The sequence below is a fragment of the Melospiza melodia genome, chromosome 16 (genome assembly GCF_035770615.1).
Source record: "Melospiza melodia melodia isolate bMelMel2 chromosome 16, bMelMel2.pri, whole genome shotgun sequence".
Taxonomy (NCBI): Eukaryota; Metazoa; Chordata; class Aves; order Passeriformes; family Passerellidae; genus Melospiza; species Melospiza melodia.
In genome coordinates, this window is record NC_086209.1 from 15329215 (window position 1) to 15344438 (window position 15224).

General features: G+C 47.5%; 1 protein-coding gene across 2 annotated transcripts in view; it reads left to right on the forward strand.

Annotated features, from left to right (window-relative positions):
- The window catches only part of EDA (ectodysplasin A), a 60814-nt gene that overhangs the window by 36959 nt on the left and 8631 nt on the right, over positions 1–15224 (forward strand). For both annotated transcript variants that reach the window (XM_063170772.1, XM_063170773.1), the window contains exon 3: positions 14643–14672. In XM_063170772.1, the coding sequence (XP_063026842.1) occupies positions 14643–14672 (30 nt within the window). The remainder of the gene's footprint in view (positions 1–14642; positions 14673–15224) is intronic.

Genomic DNA, 15224 nt, shown 5'->3' on the forward strand with positions numbered 1-15224 from the left:
TTAACTTCATCCCTCAGGCTGCCTCTGCCTTGCCAGATGTGCAGAGAGCTGCTGAGGAGAGATAGAGTTGGTGTCTAAGGAGGGTTTTGCCCATCACCCTTGTGCCCAGTGTTGTCCTTTCATGACTGGCATTCCTTTCCCTGATTTCCCTGATGTTCCCTGGATGCTCAGAGTTGAGTCACTCCAGAAATGCAGAGCACTTCCACCTTTATCCAGTCCTGGGAGGGGAGTGGAGCTGGGGAAGGGTCTAGAACAGCTGGGGGTGGCTCAGCCTGAAGAAAAGGAGGCTCAGGGGGGACCTTCTGGCTCTGCAGAGCTCCCTCACAGGAAGGAGCAGCTGGGACATGTGGGGCTCCTGTCAGGGACAGGACAAGAGGGAATGGCTCCAAGCTGTGGCAGGGGAGGGTCAGGTTGGACATCAGGAGGAATTTCCAGTGGTCAGGCACTGGAAGGGGCTGCCCAGGGAGGTGCTGGAGTGCCCATCCCTGGAGGTGTCCAAAAAACACCCAGACATGGCACTCTGGGCTAGTGTCAGTCACAGGTTGGACTTGGTGGTCTCAGAGACCTTTCCCAGCCCCACTGATCCTGTGGTTCTTACCTGTCTCTTTTTGAAAATTAGATTTTGACCCTACATGTGGTGGAGATGGGAAAAACTGCCAGAGTGACAGGTTGTGTCCCTCTGGCTTTGGCAAGTGGTTGCCCCATGTTTGGCTGTGGTGGTTTTAGAGCTGCACTTAACAAGTGGGAGCTGTCAGGGTAGGGCTTGACCTTGTAACAACCATAAAATCGAGAAACAAACAGAGCCACAGCCTTGGGGAGCTCAGGCTGTTTGTTTTAGACCTTTGTGAAGGAATCTTGCTGTCAGAGCAGGGCAATGAATCATTAAACTAATAAATAAAATCATGTCATGGTCCTGATAACACCGTTTTCTTCTTGAGTTTTGCAAAAGGAAAGTTGATCAATACTTTGATCTCCAAAGAGCCTCCCGAAGATAAAAGTGGCTGAACTATAAATTCCCAGAAGGCAGGAGATGTGCTTTCCACTTGATGCCTCGCTAATATTTGTCTGGAATTAATTTTATGAACTTTCAAGTGCTTTTACACATGCAGGGAAAGACCAAAGTGATCTGAGCATGGAGGCTGGGGCTGGAGGGAGGCTGCTCCGACCCTTCCCAGCTCCTCCAGTCCTGCTCATCCTGGTACCAGCAACAGGCTGGCTTTGATGATTTCTAAACATCAGGGAGAACGTGGTTCCTTTCCCAAAAGCTTTTTCTTTTTGGAGGATTTCCTTTCAAGCCTTTTGCTGTGAAAGAGGTGATTTTGGGACAGGGCAGAGCTGGTTCTGTGCAGCCAGGGGAGGGTGATGGTCCTGGCTGTGCCCAGGGCATGGAGCCACAGGGATGGGACATGGGAGCAACAAAGCTGCTTTGGTGCCTCTTTGTTCAAAAATCCAACGAAAATTGTGTGCAAAGCCATCAGTGGGATCCTGTCACTCTCCAACAGGACTCTGGAATTTCAGGGGCTCCTCCTTGAAAGACTCTGGTTTCAGCCTTCTGACCCCTGACATGTTTTATGGTTGGGTTTGCTTAATTTTGGGTTGTGGCCCTGCACCCACAGTGCCCTGGGGCCACTTAAAGCAGCCGAGGTCGTGTCCTGGCCAAGGTCCCTCTCCTTGTTCCTGAATCCCTTCAGCCCTGGGGCATCCCATGGGAACTCTGGGGGCTGGTGCCTGAACCAGTCCTGGGATCATCATCCTGAAGCCACTTTCCAGTCCATGCCACCAGAACCAACTTTTGCACAGCTTTGAAAACTGCCACCAATTTTCCCAGCTTCTCAAGGCCCAGGATTATCCCTTTGCACTCTATTTTTTTTTGGCTCTTTTCTCCTCACTGTTCCCATCTCCACCTGTTGCTTCTTTTCCTTTAATTCTCCAAAACCTGCCCTTCTCCAATGCCTCTTCCCTATTTTCTCCTTTCCCCCCTCCTTCCCTTTTGCCCTGGTGTATTTATGCTGCTGTGGAACTGCTGCTGCTCCCAGATGAACAAATCATTCTGGAGCTGCTAATTAGCAACAGTTGTGCTAAAAGGAACCATCAAGGATGTTAAATTAGTCCACTTTTAAATAAACTGGGTATGAAATGTTAGATCTCTATTCCCAGAGTGCCAGTAAAAATGCTGCTGGCTCTTTGCTAACAAAGCCAAAATCTGGGAGTAGCATGGTTGTAACTCCAGAGACAATTCCGTGCTCTGGAGGTTATAAATAATGACAGAGCATTTACAAAGCAGATGTCAATAGGACTCCTTAAAAAACATTGTTTTAAACAAATAAAATAGTTTCTTTTTCTCCTACTTTCATCTCTGTTCCCAGTTAGATCCCTGCCGGGCTGCTTTCCTGGTTTCTGGGTTTTTTTGCATTTTGGGTTTAGGGTTGTTGGTTTGTTGTTTTTTTTGGGTTTTTTTTTTTTCCTTCCTAGATTTTTTTCATATTGAGCTTGGTGAGAAACATCAGGGATTGTTCTCCAGGCTTTGATTGGGAGCATGGCAGCTGGGAAGAGGCTGAGCAGATGGCTGGCCTTAAGCTGACAACAATTTGGTTTCTACTACTTTGGCAGTTCTTCCTGCCGAGGAAAGTCCTGGAGGAGAATTCCAGCACTGCAAATGGCTTTGGGTTGAAAGGAAAATTAAATTCTGGGGGATTTAAAGCTCTTCCCCATCCCTCCTCCTACCTGGAGCTTTGGAAGTGATGCTCCAGCCACCTGGGTCCAGTTTCACCCTCTTAAGATTTGCTTGGTGGTTTTAGAGTGATTTCACTGTGGTTTTAAGATGGTTTTAAAGTTGGTTTTGAATAGGTTTGGAATTGTCTTACAGTGGTTTTAGGGTGGGTTTTGGATGGTTTAGCAGGTAGCTCATGCCAGAGCCTGGCTTTTAGAGTGATTTTAGGGTGGGTTTAGGGTAGAATTTGGATGCTTTCTGGATGGTTTAGCAAGTAGCTGATGCCAGCCTGGCTTTTAGGATGGATTTAGGATGGTTTCTGGGTGATTTAGTAGGCAGCTGATGCCAGCCTGGCTTTTAGGATGGATTTAGGATGGTTTCTGGGTGGTTTAGCAAGTAGCTGATACCAGCCTGGCTTTTAGGATGGATTTAGGATGGTTTCTGGGTGATTTAGTAGGCAGCTGATACCAGCCTGGCTTTTAGGATGGATTTAGGATGGTTTCTGGGTGGTTTAGGAAGTAGCTGATGCCAGCCTGGCTTTTAGGATGGATTTAGGATGGTTTCTGGGTGGTTTAGTAGGCATCTGATGCCAGCCTGGCTTTTAGGGTGCATTTAGGATGGATTTTGGATGTTTTTGGGATGGTTTAGCAGGTAGCTGATGCCAGTCTGTGTGGGGGTGCCCGGCTCCCCCAGGGCAGCCCCCAATCCCACAGGTGCCCTGTCCCAGCCTTGCCCCTTTCCCAACCCGGCAGCGCTGACGATGCAATTGGACTTTTTTTCCACGTTTTTTTTAATATCCAGCTCACAATAGCAACTTTTCCTGCTGGCTTCCTCTCCTGTGGAAAGGGCAGGTTCGTCCCTCTGCCTCCAGAACAATGGGTGCCTTTGTGTTGGCCCCTGCAATTCCCAAAGCCCCAGCATTCCCAGAAACACAGATGGATGCAGGGCGATAGAGCCTTATTGTGCTCCGAAACCATGGTGATGAGCACGCAGTAAATACTGGACATTTCCTGGATCCTGGAGCACAGGAGACTGTCCCAGAAGGAAAGGCTCACCACAAAGTGTTTGTTCTTACTGATTTCCCTCAGAATTTCTCTGTGATTTCCATCTAAATGGGAGAAATTTGGAATAATGTGATGTTTTAATATTTGGGGGAAAACTCATCCCTTTCCTGGGATGTTGCGGTCAGTGTTTGTTACTACTGTGATAAAATTAAGGCTGCAGCTTATTTACATATCCTTATCTCTGTGTTATTCCCAGGCTTATGATAACAGGGATTTGTTTTGGTCTTGTCCCTAAAAACCCAGAGTGGTGTCTAGGTGCTGGTTCCAGCTCTGTTCCAGCCCTGGCACAGGTTTGTGCAGAGAAGCTGTGGGTGCTCCTGGAAGTGTCCAGGGCCAGGATGGACAGAGCTTGGTACAACCTGAGATAGTGGAAGTTGGCCCTGCCCATGGCAGGGGGTAGAATGGGAAGACCTTTAAGATCTCTTCCAACCAAAACTTTTTCATGATTCTGTGATTGTGCTGAAGTCCAGAATTGCTCCCTGAGCTCTGCTGTGTTGCTGTCCCTGTTGGTTGTTAAATAGGAAAAGCCGGGAGAGGCCCAAGCCCAGTTGTGTGATATCCAGGGTGAGGAATTACCCTGGCTCTCAGGGATCACAGTGGAATAATGGCTGGTGTGTCCTGACTCCATCCACAACCTCCCTTTGCCCCCTGGCTTCTTCAGCAGCCCTTCCAGTTGGGATCTGGATCGTTCCAGCAGGAGCTCTGCTTCATTATTTGGAAGTTTACAAAGCTGTGATGAGGTGCTGCTGATCTGGTCCATCCCTGGAGCTGCTCTGGGGGTGTTTGTCCTTCCCTGGTTGGGACGAGGCCATGGGGTGGCCACTGGGAGATCTGGAGTTGCTGAGGATGAGAAGGAATTCTCTGGTCATTGTCACCTCGGTGGCACTTCCAGACACTTGCCCTGACTGCACTTGTGGGTGGGTTCTGAGCTCCCAGGGGCTGTGCTCAAACTTGACCAGAGCTCAGCTCCTTTTCCAGCTGCACTTTGAGCCGCCAGGGCCGTTATTGGAAGTGGCTGGTGATTCCATCTGAATTCCACTCCTGAGAGCCGGGGCTTTTCGGAACGCCCCAGGTCACACACTGAGCTTCAGGAATCTCACAGAGTTACTTGTGTTACAAAACAGGGCCAGCACTAATGAGAGGAGAACAGATGTTCCAGAGGGGCAGGAATGTGGCTGCAGCTGAGCCGTGAGTGCAGCTGAGCTGCACCGAGCGCTGGAAATGCCGGGCTCCTCTGGAAGCTGCTGCTCCCTCCTCGCAGCATGAGAGGCTCCATTGTCTCCCTGCTGGCGGATTTGCAGCTCAGCTTTGATTTCAGTGGGTAAACCCTCAGCCAGGGAGGTTCTGCAGGCTCAGCACGTGCTCCAGGCCCATCTGGTCGCTCCAAGTGGAGGAATTGTTGTGGAACTGGATCAGATCCACCTGAGCCCCCGTCATGTCCTGCCCTTGCCTCCACAAGGATCCTCCTCCTGCAGATTTTGGGATGAATAAGCTTGGTTTTCTGTCTGGGGATCTCATAATCCATACAAATATCTCCAAAGGGTGTCAGAGGGTAGTGGCAGGCTCCAGGACAAGGTGCAATGCCAATAAACTACAACACAAGGAGTCCCACCTCAGCACAAGGAAGAACTTCTTTCCATGGAGGGGGCACAGCCCTGGAACAGCTTCCCAGGGAGGGTGTGGAGTCTCCATCTCTGGACACATCCCAAACCCACATGGGCATGTTCCTGTGTCACCTGCTCCAAAGGGTGACTGGATAATCTCCAGAGGTTCCTTCCAGCTGTTCTGGGATTTTGTGAGCAGCCAAACCTGGAGCTGCTGCTCTGGTGGTGGCAGTTGTGATTGTCCTCCCTGTGCCCTCTCTGGGCACTCACTGGAATCCTCTTGGCTGTCACAGAGCAGCTGCACCAGCCCAGAGCTGCAGAGCTCTCCAGTGAGGAATTCCTTGGGGAAAAAGCTGTGAATGAGGCTGGAGTTGAATGTTTTCATGAGGGCTTTGTTGGCTGTGATGTATGGAGACATTGTTGGAGTCATATCTGATCCCACTAATTCCAGCAGGATTTGGGGAAGTGCCTTAATTGCTTTCAATGGATAAATGCAAGGGTTGGCTGAGCCAGGCAGCATTCCCTGTGTCCCAGCTGCTGCAGGGACTTCATTGAGCTTCCCAAGAGTGGCAGAGTCTCTCCTGGGATTCCTTTCCCCCCATTTTTTTCCCTTCTTTTTCCCTCTTATCAAATTCATCCAATCCTCACAAGAGCGATGGGGTCTCTCTTGGGTTTCCTTCTTTTTCCCCCTTCTTCCCCCTTTTTTTTCCCTCCTTTTTCCCTGTTTTAGGTTCATCCAGCCGTAAGTATGTGTGGATACATATGGGCAGATCCTTGGATATAGATCCTGCATTTTTCCGTGTCATTAATCCATCAGTTGTCAGGCAGCTGCTCAATGCCATGGAGGTTTTCCATCCAATTAGGCAGGATTATGGATGGGAGGTGGAAAAACACATCAAGTTCTGCAGGGGTGAGGCTGTCAGAGAGGTTTCCTCCCACCTGCCCTCGGTTCCTGATGCATAACCACGGGAAGAGCTCATTTCAAACATCCAGCAAACAATTCGGGAGAGCCTCTCGCACTCCCACTTCAAACCTTGCTGCTGCCCCACTTGGGAATCATTTCTGCTGGAATTCATGACATATGTTCGTTGTTTATCTTAGTGGGATGTGACTGAAAATGTCAGAGTGTTTTGTGTTAGGCAACAACCGAATAAAACAAACAAAATAAAAGCACAGCTGTAACGCTACGCTTCAAATTGTTGGATTTAAATATGTGGGATTGATAAAGGCAGCAAGAGGGTGCAGTGGTGGATAGAAAATCAGCCTGGTGACTCCAGCCAGCTGCCAAAAAAAGCCTTGGGATCCTCGAATTAGAACTGGGAATGTTCTTTGTCAGCTCTGCACTTGGAATCCAACCGAAATGCCTGAAGGGAAACAAAAGGCACATCACATCCTCCTTCCAGAGCCAGCCAGAGGGTGGAAAATGAAATATGATGGCCACAGGTTCTGGTGTGAACCCCAGGAACTTGGCTGGGGCTGGTGATGTGGGAGCAGAGCTGAGGAGGGCGGAGATCTCTGTTTGATTGGCTTTTTGTGTTTCTGAGGAGTCAGTGCAGGAGGATTTTGCCAGCAACAGTGGCTCTGGAGTTAATTGGGAACAGGATTTTGTCTTTGCTCGTGACCACATTTGTGCTGTGGTGTTCTTGCACCTACTCAGAGGCTGGAGCTGATTTTTTAGAGCCTTCTGGCACCAGCAGCCTGTCCTGGTGCCTTGCTATTGATCCTACAGTGGATCTGGAGGGGATGGAGGGGGTAAATCACTTTGGTTGTTCTTTGTGTCCTCTAAAGCCATGGAAATTCCCGTTTCAGTGAGCACATCTGCCTTGCTCAAGGAAGTGAGGAGGCATTTTCAGCAGAGCTCTGGCTCTTGGAGAGCAGAGTTGAGGTTGTAGGGTGGAGAGAACCCCAGGAGGTGATGGATCCAGACTCTCCTAAATGGGACCAGCACTGTGACAGAGGTGACAACAGCAGAGGTGACAGACCTCTAAAGGATAGGAGCTGTTCCATCCTGGTTCTCCTACAATCCTGCACCTGTATTTTTCCTCATGCCAAAAAGCCCTTAGGAAGGAGATACACAGAGCTGGTGGGGCTCTACCTGCACCAGCACCTCCCTTCAAACAGCACCTGGTGCCCTTTGAGTCCCATCATCCTCCTGAAGGTGGAAAAACCTGTGGAATGCATGAGCATAACTAGTTCATCCTGCTCCTTTTGTCCTTTCCTTTTGACCTTTACCTGGAGCTAAAATCAAGTTGATGAGTGGTTGTCCCTTAGGTCTGTCTCCTGTTCACCCTTTGATTCTGATCATCTGCAATAATCAGATTTTTTCCCTTGAATGTGATTAAAGACCAGAGTAAACTACATCGCAGCCTCCTGCCACTATTGGCATTATCTGTAAATTTGAGTTTAGCTGCCCTTAGGAGCTTCACCAAATGATTCCCCAAGGAGTCCTGGGTTTTGTCAAGCCAAGCAAAAATCTCTGAATACTGGCAGGAGAAAAAAAAAAACTTTCTCAACAGCAAAAAACCCCCTGTTCCTGATGAGATCTTACGTGGTCTGAAGCTGTTTGAGCAGAGAGATTGTGGCTCTCTGGCATCTCGTGTCTCTCCAGGGATTCCAGGGATGAGCTGTGACTTCCCTGCATTTGTTTTCAGCCCGATGAGCTTGAGCTGGGGGCTGGTGTTTGGGATCAGAGGAATGGGGAGGGAGCAGGCTACTGATCCATGGAGCTCCTGGAGCAGCATCTGGTCATCTGGATGACACATGCATGGAGGTTTGTCCTTTGGTGGAATGTGAGGAGAGGAGCAGGGAGGCAGCAAAGGCCACTCTCAGCCCTAAGCCACCACATGAGAGATGATTCCCAGCCCTTGGTGCCGGGGCAGGAGCTCCTCTCACACCCTGTGGCCAAGCAGCCCCAGGAGTGACCTCAGTGCAGGACACTTCCCCTGGAGGCACATGGGAAGTCCATCAAAGAGATGAAGAATTGCCTCAAAAATTGCATGGAGCCAAGGGAGTGCCTCAGAAGAGTCCAAAATGAGCTGCAAACTGTCCTTGATCTCCCAGGCTGGTGGAGACTGGCTTCAGGCTGGGGCTGTCCAGCACAGGGCTAGAGGATCATGAATGTCACTGTCCCCAAGCCATTTCTGGGGACTCTGCAGCTCTCACTCCACAGTGGGACAGGGCAACACAAAGCAAAGACTCCTGGAATTCAGTGTTGTGCTGGTGGAGCAGGCTGGGATGGCCCTCTGGTGCCTCTCGGAATGGTATGGGACCGAGATCCCACTGGATGAAGGGCAGGGAGGGAGCTCTTGCTTGTGGGGGCTGTTGTGGAGCATCTCAATTTAAGGTGTAACCAGGCAAAGGCCATTAAGGGTGGCTGTGTTCACACGTGAATTTTCAGGAGTTTTAAACAAGATTGAAACAAAAGCAGGGAGAGAAGGAAAAGTGGGGCTGAGGAAAGCTGGAATGTCCTGGGCTCTGTGCTATGGACTCACAAATCCCACAGCGCTGTTTCATCCTTCCCCTACTTTGTGTCTGGATTCCCTCCCCATTCCCTTACCAAACATATTCTTTGTGTTCAGATTTGTTGAAGTTAGTTCTAGTTCACACCCTGGCTTGGGTTCCTCAGAGTGTGGGCAGCACTTTTTCTCCACTCTCAGCCGAGGATCTCCCTTCCTTCTCAAAAAGCCACCCTGGGAAGATGTGCCAGAATTCATAACACAGGATGTGATTTACTTCTGGGATGTTTTCCTAGATTTATCATTTATCAGATTCTCTAAATATTCTGCAGCAATAATCCCAAAGCTGCTTTTCAGCAGACCCATTGCTTTCTCTCGAGTTGGTAACGAAGCACTTTCTTTTTCAGGGAAAAGGGAAAATATTCCTCTTGTTTCAGTGTTTGTATCACTGACTGATAGTTCAGTAGGGTCCAAGAAGCTTTCATCTGGATAGACCAAATTTCCTGAAAATGTTGAAAACATATTGGTTCCAAACCTCCCCCGAAACCACATGTTCTAGATTAGGCATGTGTTGGGAGCTTTCCCCAATGCACTGGAATCTGGCATTAATAACCCCACACTTAAAAATATTTGAAAAGCTTTACATTTCTTCTGCCCATGAGAATGAAATGAATGTCACTGCACCAGCGCTGGAAAGGCAAGTGCTGAGTTCTGGAGGTTTCTTGTTCATTGGAAAAGCTGACATCCCAGATGGCAGGAGGTTCATCATCACCTGGAATCTCCAGGAACAGCCAAGCTGCTCTTCCCACATTTGGTATTGGTAAAATAGGGATAGAGGGGTTGGTTGATGGGTAGGACTTCACCCAGAGTCCTTGAGGTTGGAAAAGCTCTCCAGGATCATCCAGTCCAAGCTGTGACTGATCCCCACGTTGTCACCAGCCCAGGGACTGAGTGCCACATCCAGGCCTTCCTTGGACACCTCCAGGGATGGAGACTCCACCACTTCCAGTGTTTGAAAGGATGTACAAGGAGGCCAGAGAGGGACTCGTCATCAGGAATGGCCATGAGAGGACAGTGAGAAATGGATGCAGACTGAAAGAGGGGCAGTTTTTGGACATGTGGAAGAAATTCTTCCCTGTGTGGTTGGTGAGGGGCTGGAATTGATTTCAGTGAAGCTGTGGCTGCCCCATCCTGGGAAGTGTCCAAGGCCAGGTGGGACAGGGCTTGGATGGGGAGGTGTCCCTGCCCATGGCAGGGGTGGGACTGGATGAGCATTAAGGTCCCTTCCAACCCAAACCATCCCATGGTTCTGTGACTTAATGATTTAATGTTAATTTTATGGAAGAGTGAGAAGTGGTGTGGTGTTTCTGGATTGCACCAACCTCTCATTAATCACCACCATTTTGTCTTTAATCTGGAACCTGCGATGAGGAAAATTCCTCAGTACCTCCATCCTCTCCTCTCCCAGGATGGAGGGGAGATGGAAACACTGAGGTGCCTCAGTTGAATTACCTGGTCTTACATGTCCCCAGACCAGTGTCACACTTAGGGAAGAAGGTTGAGGATGTTCCGTAGTAACTCAGTGCTAGGAAATAGGAGAAGGATCAATAATTCTAAATGAATGCTGAAAACAGGTTGGCACAGTCTCGGATGGATGGATGGATGGATGGATGGATGGATGGATGGATGGATGGATGGATGGATGGATGGATGGATGGATGGATGGATGGATGGATACCCAAAACTGGTGGCTGCTGCCATGTACCTTTCCCAAACTGGATGAACTTAAAGACATCACTTGGTGTTGTGCCCTGAATGAAATGATGCTGCTAAAACATGTTTGTGGCATTCCATGGCTTTTTTCTGCTCTTGGCAACTGGGAATTCCAGCATGTTCAGCACCTCTTTAGGTGTATCCTTTGTTTGGCTGATTCCTATAATGGTCAGCCTTTTATAGGTTTGGTATAAAATCAGCATAATTACAAAGATCTGTTCCCGTCCATAAAACCAGTTGGAACTGTTTGGCAGGAATTTAAACTATTTCTTGTTAATCCACACACACAGCTAATAAGGGAATGCAGGGGTTTTTTAATATCCTATTTATATCAGCAGATGTCCTAAAGAAGTTTGGGATATTTCTGTATTTAGAGTAAATCATAGCAGTGTGTAGCGTGCAGAAAGAGAGATTGGAGGGGGGGCAAAGTCAACTCTATTAATCTTGCTGAGAGCAAACATGTCACATGTAATATCCTTGAGTTGCATCACCATCTGGGATTTTTCTGAAGGCCTTGGAATGGCTCCAGCAGATGGTATGGCTGCAGGAGCAGGGGCTGGAACCTGCTCCCTGAAGCCTGGGGAGATGTCTTCTGCTGCTGGCTGGGCCACAGCTGGGGGTTTGCACACCAAAAGCTCATCTCTTGCAAGGGTTTCCTCAGCTTCAAGTGAGGTGTTTGCATCTGAACCCACTTCTTATTCCTTCCTGGATCTTTTCTGTGGAATTCCTCTTATTTCAATTCATCTTTCTGTATCAGATGATTCAGATTGACTTCACTGTTCCCAGGATTTCCTCAACCTCAACCCTTCCCTAAGTGGCATCAGGATTTCCCCATGTTTTCCAGAGTTATTCCCATTTTAAGATTGTGTTTCTGCCTTGCCTGGCTGAGCAGCAGCAGCTGAACATGTGCAGGTGTCCTCCAGCATCCACCAGAACACTTTATTATTTCCCATATATTTATATATATTTTTTTTATAGGACTGTATATTTTGTATGAATGAATCTCATTCCATGCTTATTATCCTTCAAAGCCATCCAGCCTGTCCTGCTTTCCCAGTCCATTTCTGTATTAACAGCTCTGGCCAACTTCCCTCCCCCTAAACAAGGGGGTGAACAGAGCTGACAACTCCTTCAAGGAGGAGTCAGAGTTTAAACATATATTTAATTCCAGTTGAAAGATGGGAAAAGCAGAAGGGGGATGGACTTCCCAAGGTCTGGGCCTGGTTTGGTCTCAAAGGAGAACAGGCAGCATGTGGAAAGGGAGAGGTGGGATTAGTGAGAAGAAGGATAGAGGTCAGGAAGAATAACTGTGCTTGGGTGGCTGTCGCCTTCACTCCTGGCAGCTGGGACCACCTGGATCTCTGGGACATTCCTGATGGCCATGGAAAGGGGTTATCAGGAGCAGAAAGGTGCACGCTTAAAAAGAAGGGAAAAAAGGTGCCAGGGAACAGCTGAGAGGTTGGGCTGATTTCAGATCCCATTGGGACTGGAATAAATCCTCAACTTGCAGCATGGCAAAGTCCCTGAAATCAGGTGTGGGAGCTGTTGATCAGTCAGAAATTCTTCAAGTCAATTGAGTTTCTTTCTCCATGAAGGTGGCAGGTCTGTAGACTCTGGAACAGCAGAAGATATCCTGTAATTTGGTTTTTATACTCCTGGACAGTGAAGGATCACAGTGGATACACCTGTGATCCACATCTTGGAGTGGAAAAAACAGAGTTTTCTCTTAGGCCATCCTTGGAATCAAGGGCTGCATGAAGCCACAGTAAATAAATGGTTTGCATAACTTGCAGGTATTTAACCATCAATTAAGAGGTAACCAGTGGGTCAGATATATCATGGAATCCCAGATTGGTTTGGTTGGGAAGGACCTTAACACTCGCCTCATTGCCCTGCCATGGGCAGGGACACCTTCCCCTATCCCAGGTTGCATCCAACCTAGCCTTGGACACTTCCAGGGAATGGGGTATCCATTATATTATAATTATATTATCTGTGTGTTCAACCATTGCATTTAACAAGCTTAAATATTTTGAAAAGTATTTTAAAATATTATAACAAGTTTGATGTTTAAACATTGGGTTGTGGCTTCTGAAAACCCTGGCAGAAAGGATTTTTTAGTTACCATTTTTCTCCTCTGCACATCTAGGCAAGTTTTCAAATCTTATGCTTCAACACCTCAGCACCTGAGAGGAATACTGATCTGAAATTTTGGTGACCCTCAGCTTAGACCCAGTAATTTATTACCATTTTAGCCTAAATGGAGCAGTAGCTCATGAACTTCCCATTTTGAGCAGAACCAAGGGAAATTCTGCTGTATCAGAAGCTTCAGCTCTGTGCTCCAATTAAACGATCCCCCCCTGCTCTCGGGAGGCGAACAGATGCAAACCCCAGAGAGACTCAGAAGCTCCCAAGCTTAATAATCCTGAGTTTTTTTCCCCCCTCGTGTCAGGAATACTTTTGTGTCTGTCGAAAGCTCCACTTGCAGATCCATAACATCTCTCTCTGTCGTGCCTGGAACAGATGCGTGTGTTGTAATATAGACTGCGAACATTGACATCCCATGTGGTTCTCATTCCTCCCAGTCATCTTTGAAGCTAATTGGATCCAGCCAGCCCAAATGTGTCTGGCTGGCCACAGCTATTTGTACTTTCACTCTGGTTCTGGTGCTAATGGTGGGATCTATGGAACATGAAATAAACTCTCGTGACTCCGAGGGCTGCCGAGGCACAGCCGCTCGCGTCTCGCTGGGCTGGGATGGGCTGGGATCTTTAAATGGGATTTTTTTTCCACTCTTCTAATGTTGTTCAGTGGCTGATGGCTACAATGAGGACTGGTGGGGCTCAGAAGTGCAGAATCAGGAGCCTGGTTGTCCGGCCTAAAAGGTTTTGCAATTTGGTGTGACTCCCTAGTGGTATACTGGGATGGCATTGTTAGGAATCCATGTGTTGTCCAACCTTTGAGTATTATAAAAAAATAGTATAAAAATATTATTTAAAATAGTGAATTAGCAGAAATTATCATTTAGATGGAAGGATCTTAAAGCTCATTCATCCCCATGGGCAGGGACATCTTCCACTACTCCAGGTTGCTCCAAGCCCTGTCCAGCCTGGCCTTGGACACTTCCAAGGATGGGGCAGCCACAGCTTCTCTGAGCAACCTGTGCCAGACCCTCACAGGGAGGAATTACTCCCTTAAATTATATAAATTATATAATCTCCCATTTATAGGTAATGTCTTTTACAGATAATGCCTTTTATAGATAATACCATCATTTTCCCATGACCCAACAGCACAATGTGGGAAAATCAATATTTCTGTTGGAAAAGCATCAGTAAAGTTGATGGGTAATTTCTCTGGTTCTTTTCCTGTCTTTCCTCTACCTATCTATGGGGAAATGGCTTTTCTGTTGGGAATTTACCTTTCCCCACCCCCTCAGACTCAAAGCAACCTCATTACTTTCAACTGGTTATAATTTTATTTCAGTTAAAGGTGATTTCAGTCATTGCTGTGCTAAACCCCAGGTTTTAGTGGGATTTTCCTGATGAATAGCAAGGGAGTATTTGGGGATTTTTGAAGTTAATTCCCATACATGATGAATTCTTGGGGAAGCAGTGGAATATGTTTCACACTTCAGCCTCAGCTCACAAAGTCCTGTCATTTCTCAGATCCACTGTAAATATTTTCTCTCTGTGCTCGGGAGATTTGGGTTCCCATTGTTTCAAACAGCCAGTTCAGAATAATTCTTTGCTTTTGTGGTTTTTTAGTGTTTTATTCTTATTTTTAAACAACTTGGCTCACAAGGAGTCAGCAGGGGTTTGGACCAGATGATCTTTAAAGGTCCCTTCAAACCCCAACCACTCTGTGATGCTCTGAAATTTGGGTTACTGCTCTCAGCTGAGACCATTCCTGTGCTGCTGCATGGGCCACAAATACATCCATTGTCCACTTGGAAAATAAAATGGAAATGGGGATTTTCTCTGATGAAATGATCACTGAATTTCACTAATTTTCTTTCTTCTTTTCCGCTTTGTAGGTCCAAGTTCAGTGAAAAACAAGAAAAAGGGTAAGTTTGACTTTTAACTGGATTTTCCTCTCTGTGCTTTGTGAATTCTTTTCGGCCAGTACAAAGGAGAAACCAATGGCAGCTTCCCTCTCGAGGAAAGGCTGAAATAACACCCACAAGCACCCCTTAAAACTTCCTTAAACACTGAAAGAAGTTAATTACATTTACAGAAGTAATCCTGAAGATTCTCCAATTGAAGAGTTGAGTTGAGTCAGTACCAAATACCAGGAGCTGTTGCTGTTTTCCAGCCTTGGCTTTCATCCCAGTCCTGCCAACTTGCAGCTTGGATTCTCCTTCAGACCCACCAAACTCAGCATGAACACATTTTGCATTCTGCTTTTCCTTGTTTTAACCTCCAAATTATCATTTTATGAGCCCCTTCTGAGTGTTGCTCAGCCCTCAAGGTTTTGTGGATTTCGTGATGTTCCTCAGGCAGTTTGCAGTGGATTGTTGGGATTTGGGTTATTCAGGCAGCCCTGTTTTGGGGGGCTCCTGATGCCATCCTTGTTTCTGTAGGACTGCTGGGAACACTTAGAGTCCCACACTTAGGTC